Source organism: Salmo salar, chromosome 18, assembly GCF_965601325.2.
Source record: "Salmo salar chromosome 18, fSalSal1, whole genome shotgun sequence".
NCBI lineage: Eukaryota > Metazoa > Chordata > Actinopteri > Salmoniformes > Salmonidae > Salmo > Salmo salar.
This window is the reverse complement of record NC_138308.1, coordinates 87,218,321-87,241,547: the sequence shown is the minus strand read 5'-3', so window position 1 is coordinate 87,241,547 and position 23,227 is coordinate 87,218,321. Positions and strand designations below refer to the sequence as shown.

Genomic DNA, 23,227 nt, shown 5'->3' with positions numbered 1-23,227 from the left:
GAGAGACTTTAGGTGCCTTTTGGCAAACTCCAAGCGGGCTGTCGTGCCATTTACTGAGGAGTGCCTTCCGTCTGGCCACTGTACCATAAAGGCCTGATTGGTGGAGTGCTGCAGAGATGGTTGTCCTTCTGGAAGGTTCTCCCATCTCCACAGAGGAACTCAGATTGACTCAGAAGAAGTTTGGAACCACCAAGACTTCCTAGAGCTGGCCGCCCGGCTAAACTGAGCAATCGAGGGAGAAGGGCCTTGGTCAGGGAGGTGACCAAGAATCTGATGGTCACCACCAAGTCAGAACAGTATGTGAAATTAAGAAGGGGAAATAGACCAAATTATTAGGGTGAGGCACATGGGCTACTAACAGCTTACTACACACAACATACAATATAATAATGTATATTATAACCATCATATTGAAGTAAACTTGGAGTCATGAGATGATATGGTGTGTGGTCCTCCCACTATGACTCAGGAAACTGTGCAGTTTATTAGGCTACAGATGAAATAAGTTATGAACTTAGAGTGGGGAAAGTGGACGGTGATGAGCTTGATGCTCTTTTCCAATAAATATCAAGGGTCTTATTCCGGTGACTTGATGATCGGCGCTTGACTGCCGTTTGACAAATAAAAATATTCTCGCCCTTATCCATAACAATCTCATGATGTAGACTACCTGCATAGTCTACCTGCACAGACTACCTGCACAGCCTACCTGCACAGCCTACCTGAAAAGCCTACCTGCACGGGCTACCTGCACAGCCTACCAGCACAGCCTACCAGCACAGCCTACCTGCACAGCATCTGCCACCTGTAGGCTAGAGTGCACGTGCCCAGACCAGAGGAGGCACATTTTCTATTCAACTCAACAGTTTCTGTGACAAAACTATCAGTAGAGTAATAAAAAGAAACATGCCAAGAAACACATTTGACTCTTTAGATTTTTATTCGTTACATGAAAACGAAAAAGTACATTTTGTGTGCACTACGTCATCACGCATTGATTTTTTATCTACAACACGTCCGTTGGGTGGAAACACCACTGATGGGAAAATGCGCATATTTTCTTTATGCGGATTGTTGAACATTCGTATGAAAATCTGTCACCGATTGGATGGAAAACTAGCTAATAATACAAAAAAAGGCATTGACGGCTCATCAGAGTGCTGACTTAGGATCAGTTTTGCCTTTTGGATCAGAATAAATACAACTGTATGGACAGATCCTAGATCAGCACTCCTACTATGAGACGCTTTGTGGATATGGGCCCAGGCGTGCAGTCCAAGTGGTCTTCACGCTCACAGAGCAATTCACTCCAGACTCCACTATAAACTGCAACAGCTGGACCTTCTCCATTATGTTCTCTGACTTTTTATTAGAGATATCTTTCATGATTCATTACTTTCACCATGACTTAACTAATTTCAGGTCATCAACTGAAGACAATTATAGATATTCAGTCATTGCTGTATGATTCTATTCTCTGATATTGTTCAGTAAGGCACAGAACACTGATTGGCAAATCACATTAACACATCACAGCAGTTCAAAATGTCAGAATTACATATTTAAACCGAACGAAGGCCTACAACGCCCAATTGGCACAATGTCCTCCAACACCCATAACCTCTCTAGCCTGAGTGCAAGTCTGTTTGTGCTATCATAGCAACTCCTTGTCACTCATTGTCATGTTTTGCTTGACAATGAGCATTGGAGTTGGTAAGAGCACAAACAGATCTGGGTCCAGGCTATAACCTCTCCCCTCTTCTCACTAACTTCAAACCAAGATGGCCGTTTGGCGGTTACTTATTTCTTGGTTCCTGGATGTTCACCCTGTTCATCTTGTACTGTGACATACTGCTGAAGATCTGGTCTGGCGAGAGGTTGATGCGTCGTACATTGAGGTCGGAGGCGAACGCTCGTGCTTTCTGGTAGAAGAAGAGGGACAGTTCCCGATCGACCAGGAAGTTGTGGTAGATGGTAGCCAATCGGGTGCAGAGCTGGAGCTGGGACTTCTTGTTGCCGATGTCCATGGCTGCAGCAAGTCCTAGGTGGTAGTACCCTGCGGCGTCGTACGGGTCCTAAGGGTCAAAGGTGATAAGTTAGGGGTTAGAGGTAAGGTTGGTTCGGGTCAGTGGATGAATCGTTGAAGCCGTTTTGGTTTGGTCCATGTAAATCAAGCGTTATATAGCCATAATGAAATGGACATTTCCTGTATGTTTTCGAGGGTTGGCATCAACTCCTTCTTGACACGGAATTTCTCCAAAGGAGTGCAATTCAAAGTTTAACTTTTGGGATCAAATTTCAATTTCTTATAGATATGTATTTAAAACCTGAAAATACAACAAACTGCCCAGTCATGAATTCCATTGATTGAATGATTGATTGATTTGATTACCTTCAGATCATAGAATATAATGTCCCCCAGCGTCCGATACACCCTGACATAGTACAGGGTTTCCTCATCAAACTCCAGGGGCGTGGGGCAGAGGGAAAGGGCCTTCAGGTAGTAGTGTTCAGCCAGCTCAAATTGACCCAGACAGTGGTACAGAGTAGCCAGGCGGTGGAACGCCACACGCTCGTTCAGACGGTTTCCTATATGAAGTACAACCATGGTTTCATTAGTTAGTATTTCTTCACAGAAAGAGCTATAGTCAGGGTGCACTTGTTTTTACTTCCTGGCACGGATTCTGCTGATGGCGGCTTTTTGTTGTTGTTGTAATAACTGTGATGTGGTTGTTTTTTTCCTGCCAAACCTTGCTGGAATGCACTGACTGTAATTCACTCTGGATAAGAGCATCTGCTATACATAAATACATATTTCTATTGGAAAATACAAGCAAGGACTGGGTCTGTGCTAAGCGAGGTCTGACCTCTAGTGGCCATAGCTAGAACACCCAGGCTCTGTTGTGTGTCCTACCCAGTTTAACACTGATGTCCAGGGCGGTCTGGGCGTACTCAACAGCCTCTCCATACAGCTTCATCTGCAGCAGCAGCTCCACCAGCTTGTTAGACAGTCTCAGTCTGACCTCTGTACTGCTGGTTCTCACCGCGATGGGCAGGGCACGGTCCTAACACACACACACACACACACACACACACACACACACACACACACACACACACACACACACACACACACACACACACACACACACACACACACACACACACACACACACACACACACACACACACACACACGGGTCACACACATACACAACCTCTGTCCTACCCCATAGAAGCAGTATGTGCATCTGTGTCCTACCCCATAGAAGCAGACAGCCTTCTCTCTCTCCGTTGAGCTGTTGAAGAAGATGTCCCCTGCAGCCTCCAGCAGCTGTAGGATGAAGTGTGTGTCTCCCGTACTCACACCCACATCTTGGGCCACCTGGGAGGAAATACAAGAGGTAACGTGTCAATGTAACTCTGAGTGAATGCTGTCTGCACTGTGCTATAGAATAGGTTCTGACCTGTAAATAAAGGTCCACCAGTTCAGTCTGGCCCAGCAGGTGGTATATCTTCCCAGCCTGTAACCAGGCGTAAGCCTCCTTCTCCCTCCGGCCCAGGTCTATGAAGATACCCAGGCTACGCTTGGTGTAGTCCAGAGCAGACCGCCTAGCCCTGGACACAGAGATGGAAAGGATGGGAAATGCTATCATTTGCTACCAACTACATATATACAGACAGACAGACAGACAGACAGACAGACAGACAGACAGACAGACAGACAGACAGACAGACAGACAGACAGACAGACAGACAGACAGACAGACAGACAGACAGACAGACAGACAGACAGACAGACAGACAGACAGACAGACAGACAGACAGACAGACAGACAGACAGACAGACAGACAGAGAGAGAGAGAGACAAACATAAGGACAGACCGACCTCTCTGTCCCCAGACTAAGGTATAGCTGGCTGATGGTCTCCAACACTTCCCCCTCCTGTCTCCTGTCTCCCCGGCTCACCAGCAGGGCCAGCTGATGTTCGTTGTAGATGATGCACTGGGCCTCATCCGGACACACTGCTCTGTAAAGGTGGCACAAGCGTCGCGTCACGCTCAACTGACCTGGGAGAGGGGAATACACCATGGAGAGTCGGATTAACAGCATCTTTTTGTTAGCCTACTGAGCTAAAGCCTCGACATTAGCCAGAGGAGCTACTTGATAAACATATTTGGGGCAGAAGTGATGAATCGGGTATACCGCAAATGAAATTAATTCCATATGTTCAGTATGTAGTAACTGGGTATTTAAAAAATCTAATCTTAAATAAATACATTATAGAACTGTAGAATGTATAACCGACATTCCATCCTGTGCATATTCTTTCCATGTCATTTTAGCAGGGAAATATACACGTATGAAAGATTCTGCATCTCGGTTTCTCCAACAAAAACTAACCACAGGCTCGAGAGTATTTCCTTTCCTTGGATCCAATACCAACGTTCTCAGAGGGTCCCCATACCTCCGAACGTTGATTCAGCTGATGGGCAGTGGCGAGAATAGTGTTTGAACCTGTATGTGAGCCATGTGTTCTGTAGCATTGTGGTGACACTAAGACATGATGGTTTCAACAAAAAAACAAATGAACGTACTGTCTGAGTGGTTTGATTTGATAGCCATGAGTAGAGCCCATTCATAGTAGATCTTTCCTCTGTCCAGGTGTCTCTGGTTCACATAATACTGTCCCAGCTCCAACAGCACTGTGGTAAAGTTCACCTTGAATAACAAAAGATAACGACTAATGACAAATGTTATAATGTGTATTATATAGCTGTTATAAAGGCTTTATGAAAGCATTCATAATGACACCTACAGTAAATTGTAACGATAACAAATATTACATACATTTTTTACATAAAAATAAATATTATTATTATTATTATTATTATTATTATTATTAACAGTTGTCCTCCTAATAGGGATGTGTAAATTAAAATAAATGAATAAAGTTAACCTCATGTTCTTGTCCCTCCAGCGCTGACAACATCTCAACAGCTTCTGTTAGATGCTGCTCCGCTAACCTCTGATGATGAAGAGAAAGGACTGCTAATCTATCTGGAATCCTAATTAAAGTAGCAACATTTCACTAACTTTCCCCAAAATGAACTGGTTTTACGGGAAATCCCTGTTGGAATATTCATGGTTTCTTTCCAAACAGGATTTCTGGAAAAGCTGGGAATTTTGTAATCATAATTCATATATCAAATCAAATGTTATTTGTCACATGCGCCAAATACAACAGGTGTAGACTAAACCATGAAATGCTTACTTACGAGCCCATTCCAAACAATGCAGAGTTAAAACGTTTTAAAAAATTGCTAAATAAAAATGGAAATAGTAACACAATAAAATAACAATATATTTCTGATCATATACCTTAGCCCCAGCCTTCAGACACAATAACCCCAGGTTAGCTTCTGCTACTGCCCAGTTAGCCCTGTCCTCAAACTCCTCACACACATCAATGGCCGTCTGGTAGCTCTCTGCTGCCCTCCTCAGGTCCCCTGTGCTTCGCAAGGCTACACCCCTCATGTTGTGGACCAGTCCTTGAGATCAGATTGTACTTCATTAATCACTAAGGGGAAATTAGTTTGTCATACTTAAAGCAGTAGTAAATAAACTATACAAATACTCACATATTTTTTATAACAACACAAACAAGCATTACAAGATATCTACAAAATAAATACATATGTAGAGGTAAGTTCAACAGTATAGTATGTGCAAAATAACAACTTAAGTGTACCTTCCTGTGGGGTAGTGCAATGTTCTGGCATGGAGGCCAGCACTGAGTCGAGGATGTCTAGCGATACCTCTGGTTGGCTGTTACAGATGTGGAGCCATGCTAGCCACACAAGGGCGATGTTTCGTTCAGGAATGCTAGTGGTGCCCGATGATGATGACGGCGCACGATGATGGTCTATGAGAGTGTGCATGGAGCGTACGGCGTGACCTAGCATCCCATGTTCCTGAAACAGCTGGGATAGGCAGAGTGTTAGAGCCTGGCTTAGAGTGTGGTCACCAGTGCCACCGACTCCATCTAATCGCCCAGTGAAGGAGAGTGACTGGCTGAGATATGGAGCGACTTGAGCCGGAATGGCGACGTCCTGCTTCCGGATCCCATAGAGTCTGGCTGTGTTCTCCAGAACCAGCCCCATTCCATTCAGACAATCAGCTAGCCTAGCAGATGAATGCATCGTGGCTCTCCTGGCCGAGCTGACACAGAGGTGGGGGAGGGAGAGCTGGCTGTACAGCCTCCCCAGGCTGAGGTAGCCATGGCTGGGCACGACGCTCCGGACACCAGGGGGCTCCGCCAAGAGAACCAGAAGCCTCTCCAGGAAGGGAACGGTGTCCGCTGCCTCACCTCGCCTCCAGTGGAGCTTGGCCAAGAGGAAGCATGCTCTGGCTTCTGCCATCTTGTTGTGACTAAGCACCGCCTTTTTCAGGATAAACTTCAGAACTTCTGAGTCTTTCTCCACTGTCGAGACGCAGTAAGGGATGCCCATTAGCAGCGCAGCGATCCGCTCCGACAGAGCCAAGTATTTTTCTGTATTTTTCTGCATGAGATAGATCACTGCTAGGTTAGCGTAGATGCTAGCTAGCATTAGCATGTCCGTGAAGCCGTCTCGAGGGACGCTAAGGGCCTCCTCGAAGTAGACTCGAGCCTGGGAAAATTTTGATCGTCCTGCGCAGAGTTTCCCCAAAAGGAAACAGAGGCGGCTCTGGGACCAATGGAGTCGCTTCTTCCTGGCAGTTTCCCTGGCAACACCTAGATACGCCACCAATTTGTCAACATCGTCCAAGTGGCCAGTGAAAGTGGAGAGGAGCCGTTCCGGAGTTTGGCCATAGAGGGCGCCAAACTCTGGCTTGTAGTTGCTGCCACTCAGGAAGGATAGAAGAGGAAGGAATTTCTCCTGGTTGGTGGTGGTGCCTTCCTCAACTGGTTGGATGGTGAAGTGAGGCCCGCTGGGTAATGTAGTCTTAGAGGTCTCACTGTGGTCCTCCAGAGTTCCGTTTGTCGTCACAGTTGCATGAGGCACCTTCGATTTCATCTTCCCTTTTAGCAGAATCTCTTCAATCTTCCTCCTCAGTTCTGCTTGTTGGTGAGCGTCCATGTTGCCTTGGGAACCATCTGTAAGACATTAGATGAAGATCATTATTTATGATTTTGTTGACATGTGGGAAGAATCAGAAAAAGGGAATTATTTGAATGGTTTTCCAAGTTGAGATAAAATACTCAAACCCAATAGTCCATAAGTACAAAGCAAACAATAAATACCCCTACTTTGAGTTGGTTCATTTGGAGAATCCGGTTGAGCAATCAGATCTGGAATGAAAGGAATAATGAATGAATCAATATCAAAACAGACCGTCTTTACACAGTAAGCAAGTCTAAGAGAGCAATGCAAAAATAAAAACAAGCTGTACTTGCTGGACTTGCTGTACTGTTCATCACCAAGAAAATGCCTAATTTCTCAATTTCTGTCTCACCAAGTTTGTAGACGTGTCCAACATCATTCTGGTTGATTTTTTTCAGCAAGGCGATTGTCTCCTCTTTAATCTGATCTTCTTTCAGGTTGAAAAACAACCTCTCTTCTTTCTCTAGGAAAATGTCAGACGCCCTAGAATGGAGTTAATAAAACAAAATGTCTACTAATTTCAGACAAGGTAGAATGATAACACTTCCTAAAAGGAACGTGAGGAGCTACTATGTGGGTTTGAACATAAAATTCAACATGGCTCTGAAAGCATTCTCCACAGTGTGCCTTTGTACAGTTACTGTAATACACCCATAGAGATAAACCAAGTGTACTATTATTGAGTTGCGCCCCTCTCCCTTCCGCTCAGAACAGCCTCAATTCGTCGGGGAACGGACTCTACAAGGTGTCGAAAGCACTCCACAGTGATGCTGGTCCATGTTGACTCCAATGCTTCCCACAGTTGTGTCAAGTTGGCTGGATGTCCTTTGGGTGGTGGACCATTCTTGATACACACAGGAAACTGTGGAAAACTACGTTTGAGTAGCTGATACCATCGAGCTGCATCGTTGCTGGCATACCAATCACCATGTAAGTGTTCTGTTTCATTCTATGAATATATCACTACTGTATACATGATGACGCAGTTAATCTGATGCAGTTAACCAGACGCAGTTAATCAATATATAACTCAGCAGAAGGACACACTTACTCACAAAGGCTATCGGCCGGTCTGACCAGTGTTGTCATCACCAATCCCACTTCTCCTGTCCTCTCCAGTCTGCCAGTGAACCACTCGAAGCACGACACCAACAGGCCCACAATGATGATGCGATCCCCCTGCTCCAGGCTCAGCTCGTCTGGCCCACCGGCGTCATACTCAACAGTGGCCACGCAGGAGCCAGTGGCTAGGATGGGGAGAGAGAGAGGTGGACAGGAGAGATTCATTAGAATTTTAAAGTCAGTTCAGACTCTAGAATTCCTCCACATAACTCTAATTCTATGAGAAAAAGGAACAGTGAAGCCCTTAGAATTAGGATTGTCAAGTGGAATTCAAACAGAGTTCTTCTTACCAAACTGGCAGGGGAAATCACATGCTGGCTTGCCACTGCCAACTAAGATGTTCTCCGCACATGATTTGAGGAACCATCTATAGGGCGAAAACAGGAACGAAATATGTGAATAAAAAGGTGAAATTAGAAAATTAGCAGTATGCTTCTTCTTCTGTATTGACTAAGAATGAAATAGCTAAGTATACACTAGGCAAAGTACTGACTGGTGGAAGGGGATGACGGGCTCCAGGGCTGGTTTGGGTTTGGTCCCCCGGGCTCCATCCCCCAGGGAGAGTACAGTCCACCCCGAGCCCAGGAACGGGGGCTCAAACAGGGCGATGTCCCCCTGCTCCAGGTAGAGGTCTCTCCCAGAGGTGGAGCTGTCGAACATCTGGGTGGAGCTGCAGCTGGCGAACAAGGAACCTGACAGAGGGGGAGATTTGTCATACTTTATTTGTAGGTATAACTAAATAACTAATCATTTGTAGCATTGTAACTAAGAGTAGAACATGTATAACATCTCATAACAGCATAACATGGATACTCAATGTTCATTTGATCTGTATGTGCTGACTTATCAAATTAAGTGCTTCTGTATATTCTGAATACACCAAACAGTGAATGTGGCTACCAAACGCTGTCAAAGTCAGATATTTTAATCTGTGAGTCACTGGGCGAGTTACCCTCTTGCATGAGGATGCCTTTGTACATGAGGTTGAGAGTCTCCTCTTGGATAGAGATCTCTATGGCAAAGTACTCCTGGTCCAGAGAACTCAACCAGAAGTCCTGGTCCAACAGCAGGTTCTCCATGCACTGACCCAGAAAGCCTGGGGAACAGAGGTCAAAGGTCTGATGTCAATATGTCAGAGGTCAGTCAGAAGTCCTGGTCTAGAAGTAGTTTATGTATTGATTTTACTCTGAGATATAAAATCAGTTACTTTTTTATTTCAGACCCGAACCTGTTCAGGCCCGGGTCGGGTCTCGGGTATATCGGGTCCACCCGAACCCGTGAAGACCTCTACTTTGTTTGGTATTTATTAGGATCCCCATTAGCTGCTGCAAAAGCATTAAATACTCTTCCTGGGGTCCACATGAAACATGACATAATACAGAACATTATTAGTCAAGGACTGAAATACATATATTTCAAACGTGACACATAGCCTATGTCATGACTGTCCTGTGAGGATCCAAATAGGTCAGATCAGCTTTGCAATAAATCATTTCAACCAGACCCCCTCTCACCCGCAGAGGGGGGAGGAGGGAACTGGTGGGGGTTAACACCTCTCACCCTGTTGTAAATCAAGGACAAAACATTCAGACATCCCTCTCTAAATTCCCTCAAGGAATGTACTTTGTTTTAAGAAGACTTTTCGTGTAACAAGTTCAAAAGCAACTACTAGAACAATATTTCTAACATAGAAGGTGGGGAATTGTCAGAGGCGACCTAAAATAACACTAATGTTTGTTTGGTTGTTATTTTGTGATGTCATTAAAAATATTATAAAGGAAATACTGTAACTTGGAAATTATAAATATGACATGTACAAAGTTTCCATCCTCTGCGTTGTGAATGCTATATGAAAAATGCTGAGTGTTTTTGTTAAGAGAGGGATGTGATTTTAGAAACTAAGAGGAAATTGTTTCTATAACTGTGCACAGTAAGTAGTCACCGTCCCCTTGATTGAGGCCAGAGAGTGTGTCAGCCTGACAGAACCGTCCCTTTTCAACAAACTGTATAAAATGACGGGTTAAGAATTAACATATTAGACCAGAGAGATGTAGATCTGCAGCTTAGGTATAAAAAGTGGTTTGAACTCTGAATCTCAACACAAGGTAGAGACAATAAAGTCACCTCCCGGAAAATCACTGGTACGGCTGATTAGCTGTCCGAAGTAAAGTTTCTAGAAAAGCTCATTTAAGTGGGACCATTGTATTACTCTGCCCATACCATCTCACTGGGAACTATCGACGCGGTTTCAAAGAAGCATCTTCCAGAGTGAATGGAAGTAGAATAAACTCTATAGTTCTGTTCAGGACTACACGACAAGTCACCGGATACCGGATGAGTGGAGAGTGGAGAGCAACCCATTTTGGACAATCAGAGCCTTACAAGCGCGCCGCGAAAAGGCCCCAAACCCCTTTCCAAGGCGACCCAGTTCAGAGAGATACATGGCGAACCAAGGCATGTTCATGTAAATACATACATGATTTCTTACTCCAAGCAGGTGTCAGTTCCTGTGCCGTCACCCGCTTGGAGTAAGAAATCAAGTGAGAGTAGTTTCTAAATGTACCAACATTAAGTGTCTCATTCCCCCCCCTCTCTCTCTCTATGTCTTTTGTAACAAGTAGCCCTATTGTTGTCAGTCCACCAGGGACCTGTTTTTAATATATTAAGTGTGTATGTTTATCCTGTGTTACCATTTAGTTAGCTAGTAAATAAATAATTAAACCAATTTGTGTAGTACTGAATCTTACCGAGTAAGGCTCGGGTTTTTGCAGATGCAAAGAGGTTACGACTGTTCAGAATGATGATATGATACAAGGTTATGATTAATAAGTTGACTGTTTATAGATGTGATAGGTAAAGACCTTTAGAGTTTAATTTGGGAGATGGTAACTCTTTAAATAACTGCTCTCGTGGTTCCCCAGATCCTAATGAGTTAATTGTTACATGATTCATTTGATCGGGTAACAACATAGTTAGTTGATTAGATATACAACAGTCTTCAGATTAATGTTAAAAGTCAAGTCACGACACCTACATATCAGTACATGCACACAATATCTAGGTCTAATACACAGTACAGTGCAAATTACAATACACTATATAAAAATGTCTGTCTCTTCACAGTCCCCTTTGTGCAGTAAGGTGTTCTTTTATCTGTTTTTTTAAACTGGTTTAATTGCTAGCTTGAGTTACCTGGGGTGGCAGAGAGTTCCATGTAGTCAAGCCTCTATTTAATACTGTGCGTTTCCCAGCCTCGGTTCTGGACCAGGGGACTGTGAAGATACTTCTGGTTGCTTGTTTTCTGTTGTACCGATGAGAGTCCGAACTGTGTGCCAACTGCTTGAACAGACAGTTCGGTACCTTCAACCCCTCACACAAAGACCAATAGTGATGCAGTCAACTTTGAGCCAGGAGAGACTGACATGCATGTTACTGACACTCGTTCTTTGCCACACATGACCACACAGCTGAGCAGTAGTCCAGGTGCGACAAAACTAGGGCCTGTAGGACCTGTCTGGTCAACTGAGATGTCAAGAAGGCAGAGCAACGCCCTATCATGGACAGACCTCTTCCCATTTTAGCAACCATTAAGTCCATATCTTTTGACCATGATAGCTTGCTATCTAGGGTTAGACCCAGCAGTTTAGTTTCCTCAAGTTGCTCAATAGCCACATTATTCAATAATAGATCCAGATGAGGTTTAGTGTTGAGCGAGTGATTTGTCCCAAAAACTATGCTTTTAGTTAGAGATATTTAGCACCAGCCTATTGCTAGTTACCCATTCTATAACTGACTGGATCTCTATGTTAAGTGTCTCAGTTATTTATTTTACCGTTGCAGGCGACATGTATACTGTTGAGTCGTCAGCGTACATAGACACACAGGCTTTATTCAAGGTCAGTGGAAGGTCATTTGTAAAAACAGAAAACAATAATGGCCCTAGCTGGCTGCCCTGCGGTACGCCACACTGAATTTGCATGAGAGAGGCTTCCAATAACGAAAAACCTCTGTGTTCTATTAGATAGGTAACTCAATCCATAATAAAGGCAGAGGATGCAAATCCACTGAAGTCTAACAAAACAACTCTCACAATCTTTTTACTATCAATTTCTTTCAGCCAATCATCAGGTGTCAGTGCTGAGCATGTTGAGTGCCCTTTGTTTTCTGTAAAATAACTTGATCAAACAACTTTTCCCCAGAAGTTTGCTAAGCACTTGTAACAGGCTGATTGGTCACTGATTTGAACCATTTAAACATATTTTTGAAATGTATTTAACTAGTCAGTTAAGAACTAATTGTTATTTACAAAGACGGCCTACCCCGGCCAAAGCCGGACGATGCTGGGCCAATTGTGCGCCGCCCTATGGGACTCCCAATCACGGCCGGATGTGATACAGCCTGGATTCGAACCAGTGACTATAGTGACGCCTCTTGCACTGAGATGCAGTGCCTTAGACCGCTGCGCCACTCGGGAGGCCATTAAAGGGTGCTCTACTATATTTGGGTAGAATTGACCTCAGACCCCTCCATGTCTGAGGGCATACAGCATCTTCAAAGCTTAAATTGAAGATGTGGCAAACAGGAGTCACAATGTATTCCGCTACGAACCGCAACAATTGACCATCCAGGTTGTCGGTACCAGGTGATTTGTCCTGATCTATAGATAGCAACAATTTTTTCACCTCTTCCACAACCACTTTGTGGAACTCGAAACTACAGTGCTTGTCTTTCATTTTTTGGTCCATTATGCATGAATATGAAAACTCAGCATTTATTGTTTGCATGTCATACCTAAGTTTGCTAATCTTGTCAAAAACAAAGTTATTAAAGTGGTTGGCAATATCATTATGAACATGCCATCTGCCTCAATGAAAGATGGAGCCGAGTTTGCGTTCTTGCCTATAAATTGTATTTAAAGTACTCCAAGGCTTTTAATTATCATTCATCTTTCTTCCATAGTATAGTTTCTTCTTCTTTTTGTTTAGTTTAGTTACATGACTTGTCAATATACTGTATGTTTGCCAGTCTGCTGTGTTGTCAGATTGATTTGCTATTACCTTTGCCTCATCCCTCTCTGCCATACAGTTTCTCAATTCATAATCTATCCATGGGGATTTGACAGATCTAACAGTCAGTTTGTTGATGGGCGCATGCCTATCAGTAACCGGAAGAAGCAGTTTCATAAATGCTTCAAGTGCTGCATCCAGATGTTCCTCATTACACACATCTGACCAACAAATAATTATTCACATCTTCGACACAGGAATCATTGCAAAACCCCTTGTATGATCGTTTATACAAATGTTTAGGTCCAGTCTTTGGAACTTTAGTTTTTCTAGATATGGCTATTATATAATGATCACTACATCTGATGGGTGTGGATACGGCTTTAGAGCAGATTTATGCAACATTAGTAAAGATCTGATCAATACACATGCATGATTAAGTTCCTGTTCTGTTAGTAAATACCCTGGTAGGTTGACTAATGACTTGAACCAGATTGCAGGCACTGGTTACATTTTGGAGCTTATTTTTGAGTGGGCAGCTTGATGACAACCAGTCAATATTTAGGTCACCCAGAAAATAGACCTTTCTGTTGATATCACATAAATTATCCAACATTTCACACATATAGTCCAAATACTGACTTTTAACACTTGGTGGTCTATAGCAACTTCCTACAAGGATAGGCTTTAGGTGAGGCAGATGAACCTGTAACCATATTACTTCAACATCACCTGACATGAGATCCTCTCTCAGCCTTACAGGAATATGACTCTGGATATACAGTGCATTCGGAAAGTATTCAGACCCCTTGACTTTTTACTCATTTTGTTACATTACAGCCTTATTTTACAATTGATTTAATAGTTCCCCCCCCCCCCCCCCCCCTCATCAATCTACACACAATACCTGATGATGACAAAGCAAAACCAGGTTTAGACATTTTTGCAAATGTATAATTTTTTTTTTTTTTTAAGTATTCAGACCCTTTACTCAGTACTTTGTTAAAGCAACTTTGACAGCGATTACAGCCTCGAGTCTTCTTGGGTATGACGTTACAAGCTTGGCACACCTGTATTTGGGGAGTTTCTTCCATTCTTCTCTGCAGATCCTCTCAAGCTCTATCAGGTTGGATGGGGAGCATCGCTGCACAGCTATTTTCAGGTCTCTCCAGAGATGTTCGATTTGGTTCAAGTCCGGGCTCTGGCTGGGCCACTCAAGGACATTCAGAGACTTGTCCCAAAGCCACTCCTGTGGTGTCTTGGCTGTGTGCTTAGGGTCGTTGTCCTGTTGGAAGGTGAACCTTCACCCCAGTCGGAGGTCCTGAGCACTCTGGAGCAGGTTTTCATCAAGGATCTTTCTGTACTTTGCTCCGTTCATCTTTCCCTCGATCCTGACTAGTCTCCCAGTCCCTGCCGCTGAAGAAACATCCCCACAGCATGATGCTGCCACCACAATGCTTCACCGTAGGGAGGGTGCCAGGTTTCCTCAAGACGTGACGCTTGGCATTCAGGCCAAAGTGTTCAATCTTGGTTTCATCAGGCCAAATAATCTTGTTTCTCATGGTCTGAGTGTCTTTAGGTGCCTTTTCCAAGCGGGTTGGGATGGTTGTCCTTCTGGAAAGTTCTCCCATCTCCAAAGAGGAGCTGTGGGGCTCTGTCAGAGTGACCATAGGGTTCTTGGTCACCTCCCTGACCAAGGCCCTTCTCCACGATTGCTCAGTTTGGCTGGGCGGCCAGCTCTAGGAAGAATCTTGGTGGTTCCAAACTTCTTCTATTTAAGAATGATGAGGCCACTGTGTTCTTGCGGACCTTCAATGCTGCAGAACTTTTTTGTACCCTTCCCCAGATAACGACACAATCCTGTCTTGGAGCTCATGGCTTGGTTTTTGCTCTGACATGCACTGTCAACTGTGGGACCTTATATAGACAGGTGTGTGCCTTTCCAAATCATGCCCAATCAATTGAATTTACCACAGGTGGACTCCAATCAAGTTGTAGAAACATCCCAAGGATGATCAATGGAAACAGGATGCACCTGAGCTCAATTGAGTCTCATAGCAAAGGGTCTGAATACTTATGTAAATGTAATATTTCAGTTCTTTTTTTTAATACATTTGCAAAACTTTCTAAAAACCTGTTTTTGCTTTGTCATTGTGGGGTATTGTGTGTAGATTGATTATGAAAAAAACAATTTAATCAATTTTAGAATAAGGCTGTAACGTAACAAAATGTGGAAAAAGTCAAGGGGTCTGAATACTTTCCGAATGCACTGTACATGGCAACACCTCCATATGCATTTCTATCTTTCCTATATATTCTATAACCATGTATGTTAAGTTAGGATTCAGAACTTGCGTGTCATTAATGTAAATAAAACCCCCATACTATATCTAGAACTTCTTATACTAGACGACATTACCCATTGTGTAATACGTGGTGAACCTCCATATCTCTTCAAATGTTTTGAATGTGACAAATATGGCATTTTCTTCACAGCTGATGGAAACAAGCCGAGCTGATAGTTCCTAAAAGTACAGGAGAACAGAGAAGAGTTCTAAATGTACATGATTTCTCACAAACTACTGTATAAAGCAATGTAATCTGTTAATAAGGTACTAACTCAATAAGAACAAACACAACATGATAAGACAACCACTTGTGATATGACCATACATAATGCATTCCTTCAATTCACTACAACTTTACACACTTGCGATAATTCCACAAAAGCTGTGACAAAGCATTGACAAAATGGGGTGTGACTGTGCTGAGCACAGTATTATAGCAAATGCATTTTAGCAGCATATATAGATTACAGGAGTACATATAGATTACAGCTGTACATAAAGATTACATGAAAATTACATAGGTTAACGTTTATTGTCCTGAATCTTTCCCTGGAGGCAGAACTGAGTGATTTCCACTAAATGGGCCAACGGCAAAGTCAAAATTGTCTATATCGTAGTTCATGAAAACAAAAATGATATTTTTGGTCTTAATTTAAGGTTAGGGTTAATATCAGATTTTATGACTTTGTGGCTGTGCTAGCTACTGACCACTCTGCAGCGATGCCTCCAGGTCAAGATTTATGACAATAAATGCCAACCTGCGACAAGACTAACCTGGATACATAAAGGTTAATAGAGTGTTATACCATGAAGAGAGCGTTGACCTCTATGCTGTCGGCCTCCAGGAGGCGGAGTTTCCCCCGCAGCACTTCCTGTGACCCCTCGTCTGCAGGAAGCTTGTCCGGCCCCTCCACCATGGCCAACAGCATGGGCAGCGCTGCAAACACGCAAGGACACATTAAAATCAGCATTACAGTCTATGACAAGCTGAGTATGGGCAATCCTTCTCTAGTTAATGTTTTGTAGGAGAGAAGAGGCGATAGAGATACTCTGGTGACTTCGTAAGAAAACAATAATGCTGTTTCTCAAAACACCATGTAGAAGTAATTAACTTCCACATTCCACAGTTCTAGTGCATGATGTCCAAAAGCAGTTCAAAAGTGTAGTTTGAGGTTTGTCATAGTTAAAGACTAACAACGACTCAGAACAACAATGATGTCAATATCCTGACAGGTACAGTACTAATACTGTATCCTCAACTTTGCTTTACTTCCTGTTTCTTTATTAACCAACGTCCATTTTGGACACAATCATCTCACCCCTTACAGAAAAACCACATGATTTCACATGTGGGAAATCACACGATTTCACATGTGAAATTGAATGTGAAACCATGTGTTTTTGGAACACTTGATCACGTTTTCACATGTGTAGTTCCATGTGATCACGTTGCTTTACATGTTGTCTCGTGTTGTCATATTAACTTCACATACGATCACGTGATCACATGAAAATGTGTATTTTTGGAACACTTAATGTGTGTCCACATGAAATTCATGTTGTTTTTCAGTAAGGGACTGGTCTGGTGACACTGTGATTGACAGTGAATGACCCACAGAGATTAATCAATGACTTCAAAGTGGCTTTCTCAGGCTCTCTCAGGTACAAGGTACAAGAATCATAGTTCAAATTCACTGTCAAATACATGATTTTTCTTTAATGAGAAGTGAATTTCCAGCCTGGTCCCAGATCTGTTTGTGCCGTCTTGCCATCTCCTATGGTCACTGTCACACCAAATGTAACAATAACCATAGGAGTTAGCAAGACAGCACAAACCGATCTGGGATCAGGCTAGTGAATTAAGTTTAATAGCATACAGGCTACTGCTTTTGTGAGACAAGAGAAGAAAGAGTGCAGAACACACTATAACTGCAGTAAGTTGTTTATGGGTACACTAAAAACCATAGTAGGAATATACAAAATATAAAAACTGTTTCCTACTGAACAAACATGAAACTCGTAACTTATATGATTGTAATATGACACAATGTCACCTCGCCTTTTTAATGGTTGACTTTGAGTCTGCAGTCATAGCGTGGGTCAAACCACTACAGCAGTGCTCAGTGTGTTGCTCTCAACCTAGCCTGGTCCCAGATCTGTCTCCATTGTTGTCATTGTAAAACCAATGACATTGAGTGACAGGGAGTTGGCATGATAGCACAAACAGGCTGGCACTCAGGCTACTCTCGACCCCTATGTTGATACTGGAAGCATGAGGCTGTATGAAATAGCATGATGGTTCATACCAGAATGAGTCATTCAAAACCCACAGTTGCATCTTAGAGCTCATAATGGCAAGAGAGAGAGTTAAAACCATAAACCATAACTTTACTCCAACTACCACAGCCAAACCCCAAACTCTCTCCCCTTCTTTTGGAAATACTGTGGTTGGAACCTTCATGAAATTCCATTCTGTTAAATTCTGAGTTTCCACAATGAGAATGAAGTGTCTGATATAGTACATGCATTGGATGATTGAAAATGGAAATCCCCCTTTCACTGAAAGGTGTCATATTTCTGGGTCTGTTTTAATAGTGTCTCAGGGTATGATCTAGGATCAGTTAAGCCTTGTTGATCATAATGAATAAGATTCTAGATCAGCCCTGTAGAGTAGAGACACAGTTATTAGTTAGTCACCTGCTGGGAAGCCGTCTTCGGATGTGCCTGCTCCTCTGGAGCTGGAGCGCTCTGCAATATACAGACATGTTCCTTTAATACTGAACACAGTATGTATGCTACTTTGATCGATTGTAAGAAGTAGGTAAACAATGCCTAAAAGTTCTTTATGGGCCTTTTGGCCAGCGGTTGACATGTCTTTTATGTGTTTATTATGACAAGAGCAGGAAAACATATGATCCCTAGTCCTCTACCCATGTTTCCTGTGTGTGCTATCACTTTTTTTCTCTCTCTCTCACACACACACACACACACACACACACACACACACACACACACACACACACACACACACACACACACACACACACACACACACACACACACACACACACACACACACACACACACACACACACACACACACACACACACACACACAGAGAGAGAGAGAAAGGGAGACAGGAGGAATCTGTCAAGTTCTGATTTCATAACAGTGTTCCCAACTAAACAAGAAGGAAGAATTGAGAGAAAGGGGGCAGGGTCACAAAACAGACCACCATAGATAGAACTGAAACAATGATCAAGTTGTCAAATAACCCTCATTTAAACTGAGCTTGTATGACTAGCACAGACAGTGTCACCAGCAAAGCACCCCTACACAATAACACCTCCTCCTCCATGCTTTACGGTGGGAAATACACATGCCGAGATAATCCGTTCACCCACACCGCGTCTCACAAAGACACGGCAGTTGCAACCAAAAATCTCAAATTTGGACTCCAGACCAAAGGACAAATTTCCACCTGTCTAATGTCCATTGCTCGTGTTTCTTGGCCCAAACAAGTCTCTTCTTTTTATTGGTGTCATTTAGTAGTGGTTTCTTTGCAGCAATTCAACTATGAAGGCCTGATTCACACAGTCTCTTCTGAACAGTGGATGTTGAAATGTGTCTGTTACTTGAACTCTGTGAAGCATTTATTTTGGCTGCAATTTCTGAGGCTGGTAACTCTAATTAACTTTTCCTCTGCAGCAGAGGTAACTCTGGGTCTTCCTTTCCTGTGGCGGTCCTCATGAGAGACAGTTTCATCATAGTGCTTGATGGTTTTTGTGACCGCACTTGAAGGAACATTCAAAGTTCTAGAAATGTTCCGTATTGACTGACCTTCATGTCTTAAAGTAATTATGGACTGTCGTTTCTCTTTGCTTATTTGAGCTGTTCTTGACATAATATGGACTTAGCCATTTTAGTAAAAGACCATCTTCTGTATACCCCCCACCTTGTCACATCACAACTGATTGGGTCAAACACATTAAGAAGGAAAGAAATTCCACAAATTAACTTAAGAAAGCACACCTGTTAATTGAAATGCATTCCAGGTGACTACCTCATGAAGCTGGTTGAGAGAATGCCAAGAGCGTGCAAAGCTGTCATCAAGGCAAAGGGTGGCTATCTGAAGAATCTCAAATATAAAATAAATGTTGATTTGTTTAACACTTTTTTGGTTACTACATGATTCCATATGTGTTATTTCATAGTTTTGATGTCTTCACTATTATTCTACAATGTAGAAAATTTAAAAAATAAAGAAAAACCCTTGAAAGAGGTGTTCTAAAACTTGACTGGTAGTCCTAAAAACAATATCACTGTATGCTACTACTGCAGAGGCGGGTTGTAGATCTGTGTGTCATTTTAATGTCATTTATGGGTCAGTGACTCACCCATTTTTCTACTTCTGGTCCCTTTTTTTACTGGATCATGATTGTGGTCTTCTGCTGAGAGCTCTCTCCGGTAACGGCGAGTGCTAGTGTCCATACGGTTAACCACCGCCACCGGTTCCACCTCTTGTTCCGCGGTTGACATCATAAATCGAAGTATTTCCTACTTTTTCATGTTGTAACCCTACTTTAAACTCCCCGAGCGAAGCTGGATATCATGCGCATCTGCACCCTCCTCGCGCCGTGCGCACACTATCCATGGAGGACGTCACAAACGTTTACTATCACTGTCGAAGAGGGCGTGAGACGTTAAAACCCCTAACTTGGAGATGCCTTGTCGTAGAAGAATATCAATATGGTGTTATCACTTAATGGTCCATAGAAGCGTTACTTATTCCAAAGTCAGATCTTTGGTGAAAAATCGGTGATTGTCATCCGTTGTTTTGCGTACAGAGGATTTCCCAACTCCATCAGAATTGTCCTGTCCTGTGAAGTTTGGCACACGAGCCACTCCAGTGTGCCATCGGTGCGAAGAAAGTGCAGCTGCCTGCAGGGAACAGGTTAATAATCGCTGACTGAACAAATAAAGTTTCTTTCTTTTCTTAAATCCACCGCGCTGTTCTGTCAACAGAAGGAGTTCGCTGTTGTAAATATAGGCCATTGACTGTGGGAGAGTTTAACTGTTTTCTCAATTCTCAGATACAGTTTTCCAGAAGTTTGAGTGCTAAGTGTCGTATATAAAACTTTTCCACTTCTTTGACCTCATCGTGGCATTCATAATTCCTTGCTATTTCCTATTGAGAAATTTAAAATGCTACACGCACGTAGCGTGTACGTACAAGCACGCACAATTGCATAGGCCTGTTGATTAATGTAGTCTATTGCATCATTTGACCATTTCCACAGTCAGCTGCTGCGTACACTAAAATAAGTGTCCTTTGCCCAAGCTAACCTCAGTCACATCCTAGGAAGAGAGTCAGCGCTTCCCTTTCCTCCTCTCTATCAGCCTGGCCTGGAGTTAACACTTAGTCTCGGAGACCAGAGCCCTGTCTATCATGTCCAACTGAATGGAAAGAATGACTCACTATTTCCATTCGAATCTGTTAGAATAAATAAATAAACCTGGTTCCAAACCCTTTTTTTGCACTATGAAACACCTAAAAGGTGTTTGAACCCAGATTAGACAATAAGCAAACATAAAAGCACAGAATAATGGCTATTGAATAATATTTATTCAACGTCACACACTATAAATAAAAACCACGTAAACATACGTTTTTAAAATGACATTCGTAAGCACGTTTCTTTGGTGAAAAAGTCGAACATTAGGTTCTCTTTTCCTGGGAAATAAGCGACTGTCAAAATCGAATACATGATAGATATCAATTATGCAGTTAGGGTTCCTTGATAATGGCATTCTATTAAGTGTCCAAATTTCACGTTATTTCCCTGGAAACAGAACCAAATATTACACCGGAATGCATTTATCACCCAAAGACAATGCAATCATTTCAGAACTGAAACATTTATTTTAATAAGAAGATGTGTCTGAGTTACAATGACATCCAAACGTTTCCATTATAATTATTTTGGGGAATTTATTGCCATAACGATTGTTTTTATAAAGGTTTATTTGTTTAAATGTTACTTTTTTCTCTAATTTACAAGCCTAATTTTGCATAGGTCCCAATTCCCCATGGACCCTGATCAAAAGTAGTGCACTATATAGGGAATAGGGTGCCATTTCTCTAATCTAAAGTAGAGCAGTATGTAGAGAATAGGGTGCCATTTGGGACACACCCTTTACTTCTGCCTGTCTTCCCTCCACAGGTATTTAGTATCCAGGAGCATGACCAGGAGTCTGACGGGGCCCAATGCCTCTACTCCGTACCCAATGACCCTGAGGCGAACCTGGGCGGCACCTCCAGAGTCCCGACCACCTCCATGCTCTTCCTCCATCACGTTTCCATCCTGCAGGACCTCACTGAGGCACCAGACGACCAGGGCTCCCAGGCTTACCAGTGTGGCTTGTGTTGGCTGCCCCTCCCCAGCCTTGCTGCCCACCAAGCCCACCTCCTGGTCAGCTGGACGTACAGCACAGGCTGCAACCGTCTCTACAGTGACATGATCAGACTGAATCCGTCTTCTCCTCCTCCATTGGTATCTGAGGAGCCATCGCCATCCTCACCCAGCCCAGTCCACAATGACCAGTGGGACCAGGAGGCTGATAGGGCCCGTCGTGACCTTGAGGCCAAACTGGGATCGAGGCGTGGCGGGTACACTGACCACCTCCAGGCCCACTTCGTCTGCCAGGTCTGTGTGTTTTGTGAAAATAAGCACATGACACATTTCTGTTCTTTACTGTAACATATGGACAATAAAGTTGTATTGTATTGTATTGAAGGTCTCCAATGAGGGCTCTCAGGGCTACCAGGGCTCTGAGGGCTACCAGGGCTACCAGGGCTCTGAGTGCTCTGAGGGCTCTGAGGGCTACCAGGTCTGTCAGGGCTACCAGGTCTCTGAGGGCTACCAGGTCTGTCAGGGCTACCAGGTCTCTGAGGGCTGCCAGGGCTCTAAGGGCTACCAGGGCTCTGAGGGCTACCAGGGCTCTGAGGGTTACCAGGGCTCTAAGGGCTACCAGGGCTCTAAGGGCTACCAGGGCTCTAAGGGCTACCAGGGCTCTAAGGGCTACCAGGGCTCTAAGGGCTACCAGGGCTCTGAGGGCTCAGGGCTACCAGTGTGCCCTGTGTCAGCTGCCCTTTTTTGGTTCTGGTGTGTTTTGCAGTTCGCTTTTGACTTGGTAAATACTTAAGCATAAATATTGTCTATGCAGGGTTGGGGTCAATTCCATTTCAATTCAGGAAGCAAACTAAAATTCCAATTCTGTTTCCAATTTTTTTTCTCATAGAAGGCAATGAGGTAAATTGGAATTGATCGGAATTTCTGTTTATTTCCTGTATTGACTGAATTAAAAAGGAATTGACCCCAACCTTGCATCTACACTAGGTAAATACCAACTGAATGAGGACTGTCAAATAAAAGGTTACCACACAGCCTATTCATGTGAATCCTATCTTACGTTTTTATTCATCAATTCATTTGCTCTGCATTTGATGAATTGAAATACAATTTCAATTAAACATCATTCATCTTTCTGCCTTTGATTTTGTTCACTGCTTCACTAAATAAATGAGTTGTATCTGTCACACA

General features: G+C 43.1%; 1 protein-coding gene across 1 annotated transcript; it reads right to left on the bottom strand.

Moving 5' to 3' along the window:
- Positions 1-917: 917 nt before the first annotated feature.
- Positions 918-20,317, bottom strand: LOC106577910 (SH3 domain and tetratricopeptide repeat-containing protein 1). Its single transcript, XM_014156350.3, has 20 exons — positions 20,021-20,317; positions 18,320-18,370; positions 16,429-16,559; positions 15,694-15,799; positions 9,221-9,364; positions 8,762-8,960; positions 8,559-8,635; positions 8,198-8,393; positions 7,499-7,629; positions 7,293-7,334; positions 5,754-7,139; positions 5,384-5,553; positions 4,962-5,030; positions 4,600-4,723; positions 3,891-4,071; positions 3,468-3,618; positions 3,263-3,385; positions 2,915-3,065; positions 2,393-2,589; positions 918-2,075 (listed from the first exon to the last, which is right to left on the bottom strand). The coding sequence occupies exons 1-20, from the start codon at positions 20,163-20,165 to the stop codon at positions 1,797-1,799; spliced, it is 4,053 nt and encodes a 1,350-aa protein (XP_014011825.1). The 5' UTR covers positions 20,166-20,317; the 3' UTR covers positions 918-1,796.
- Between the last annotated feature and the right edge of the window lie 2,910 nt (positions 20,318-23,227).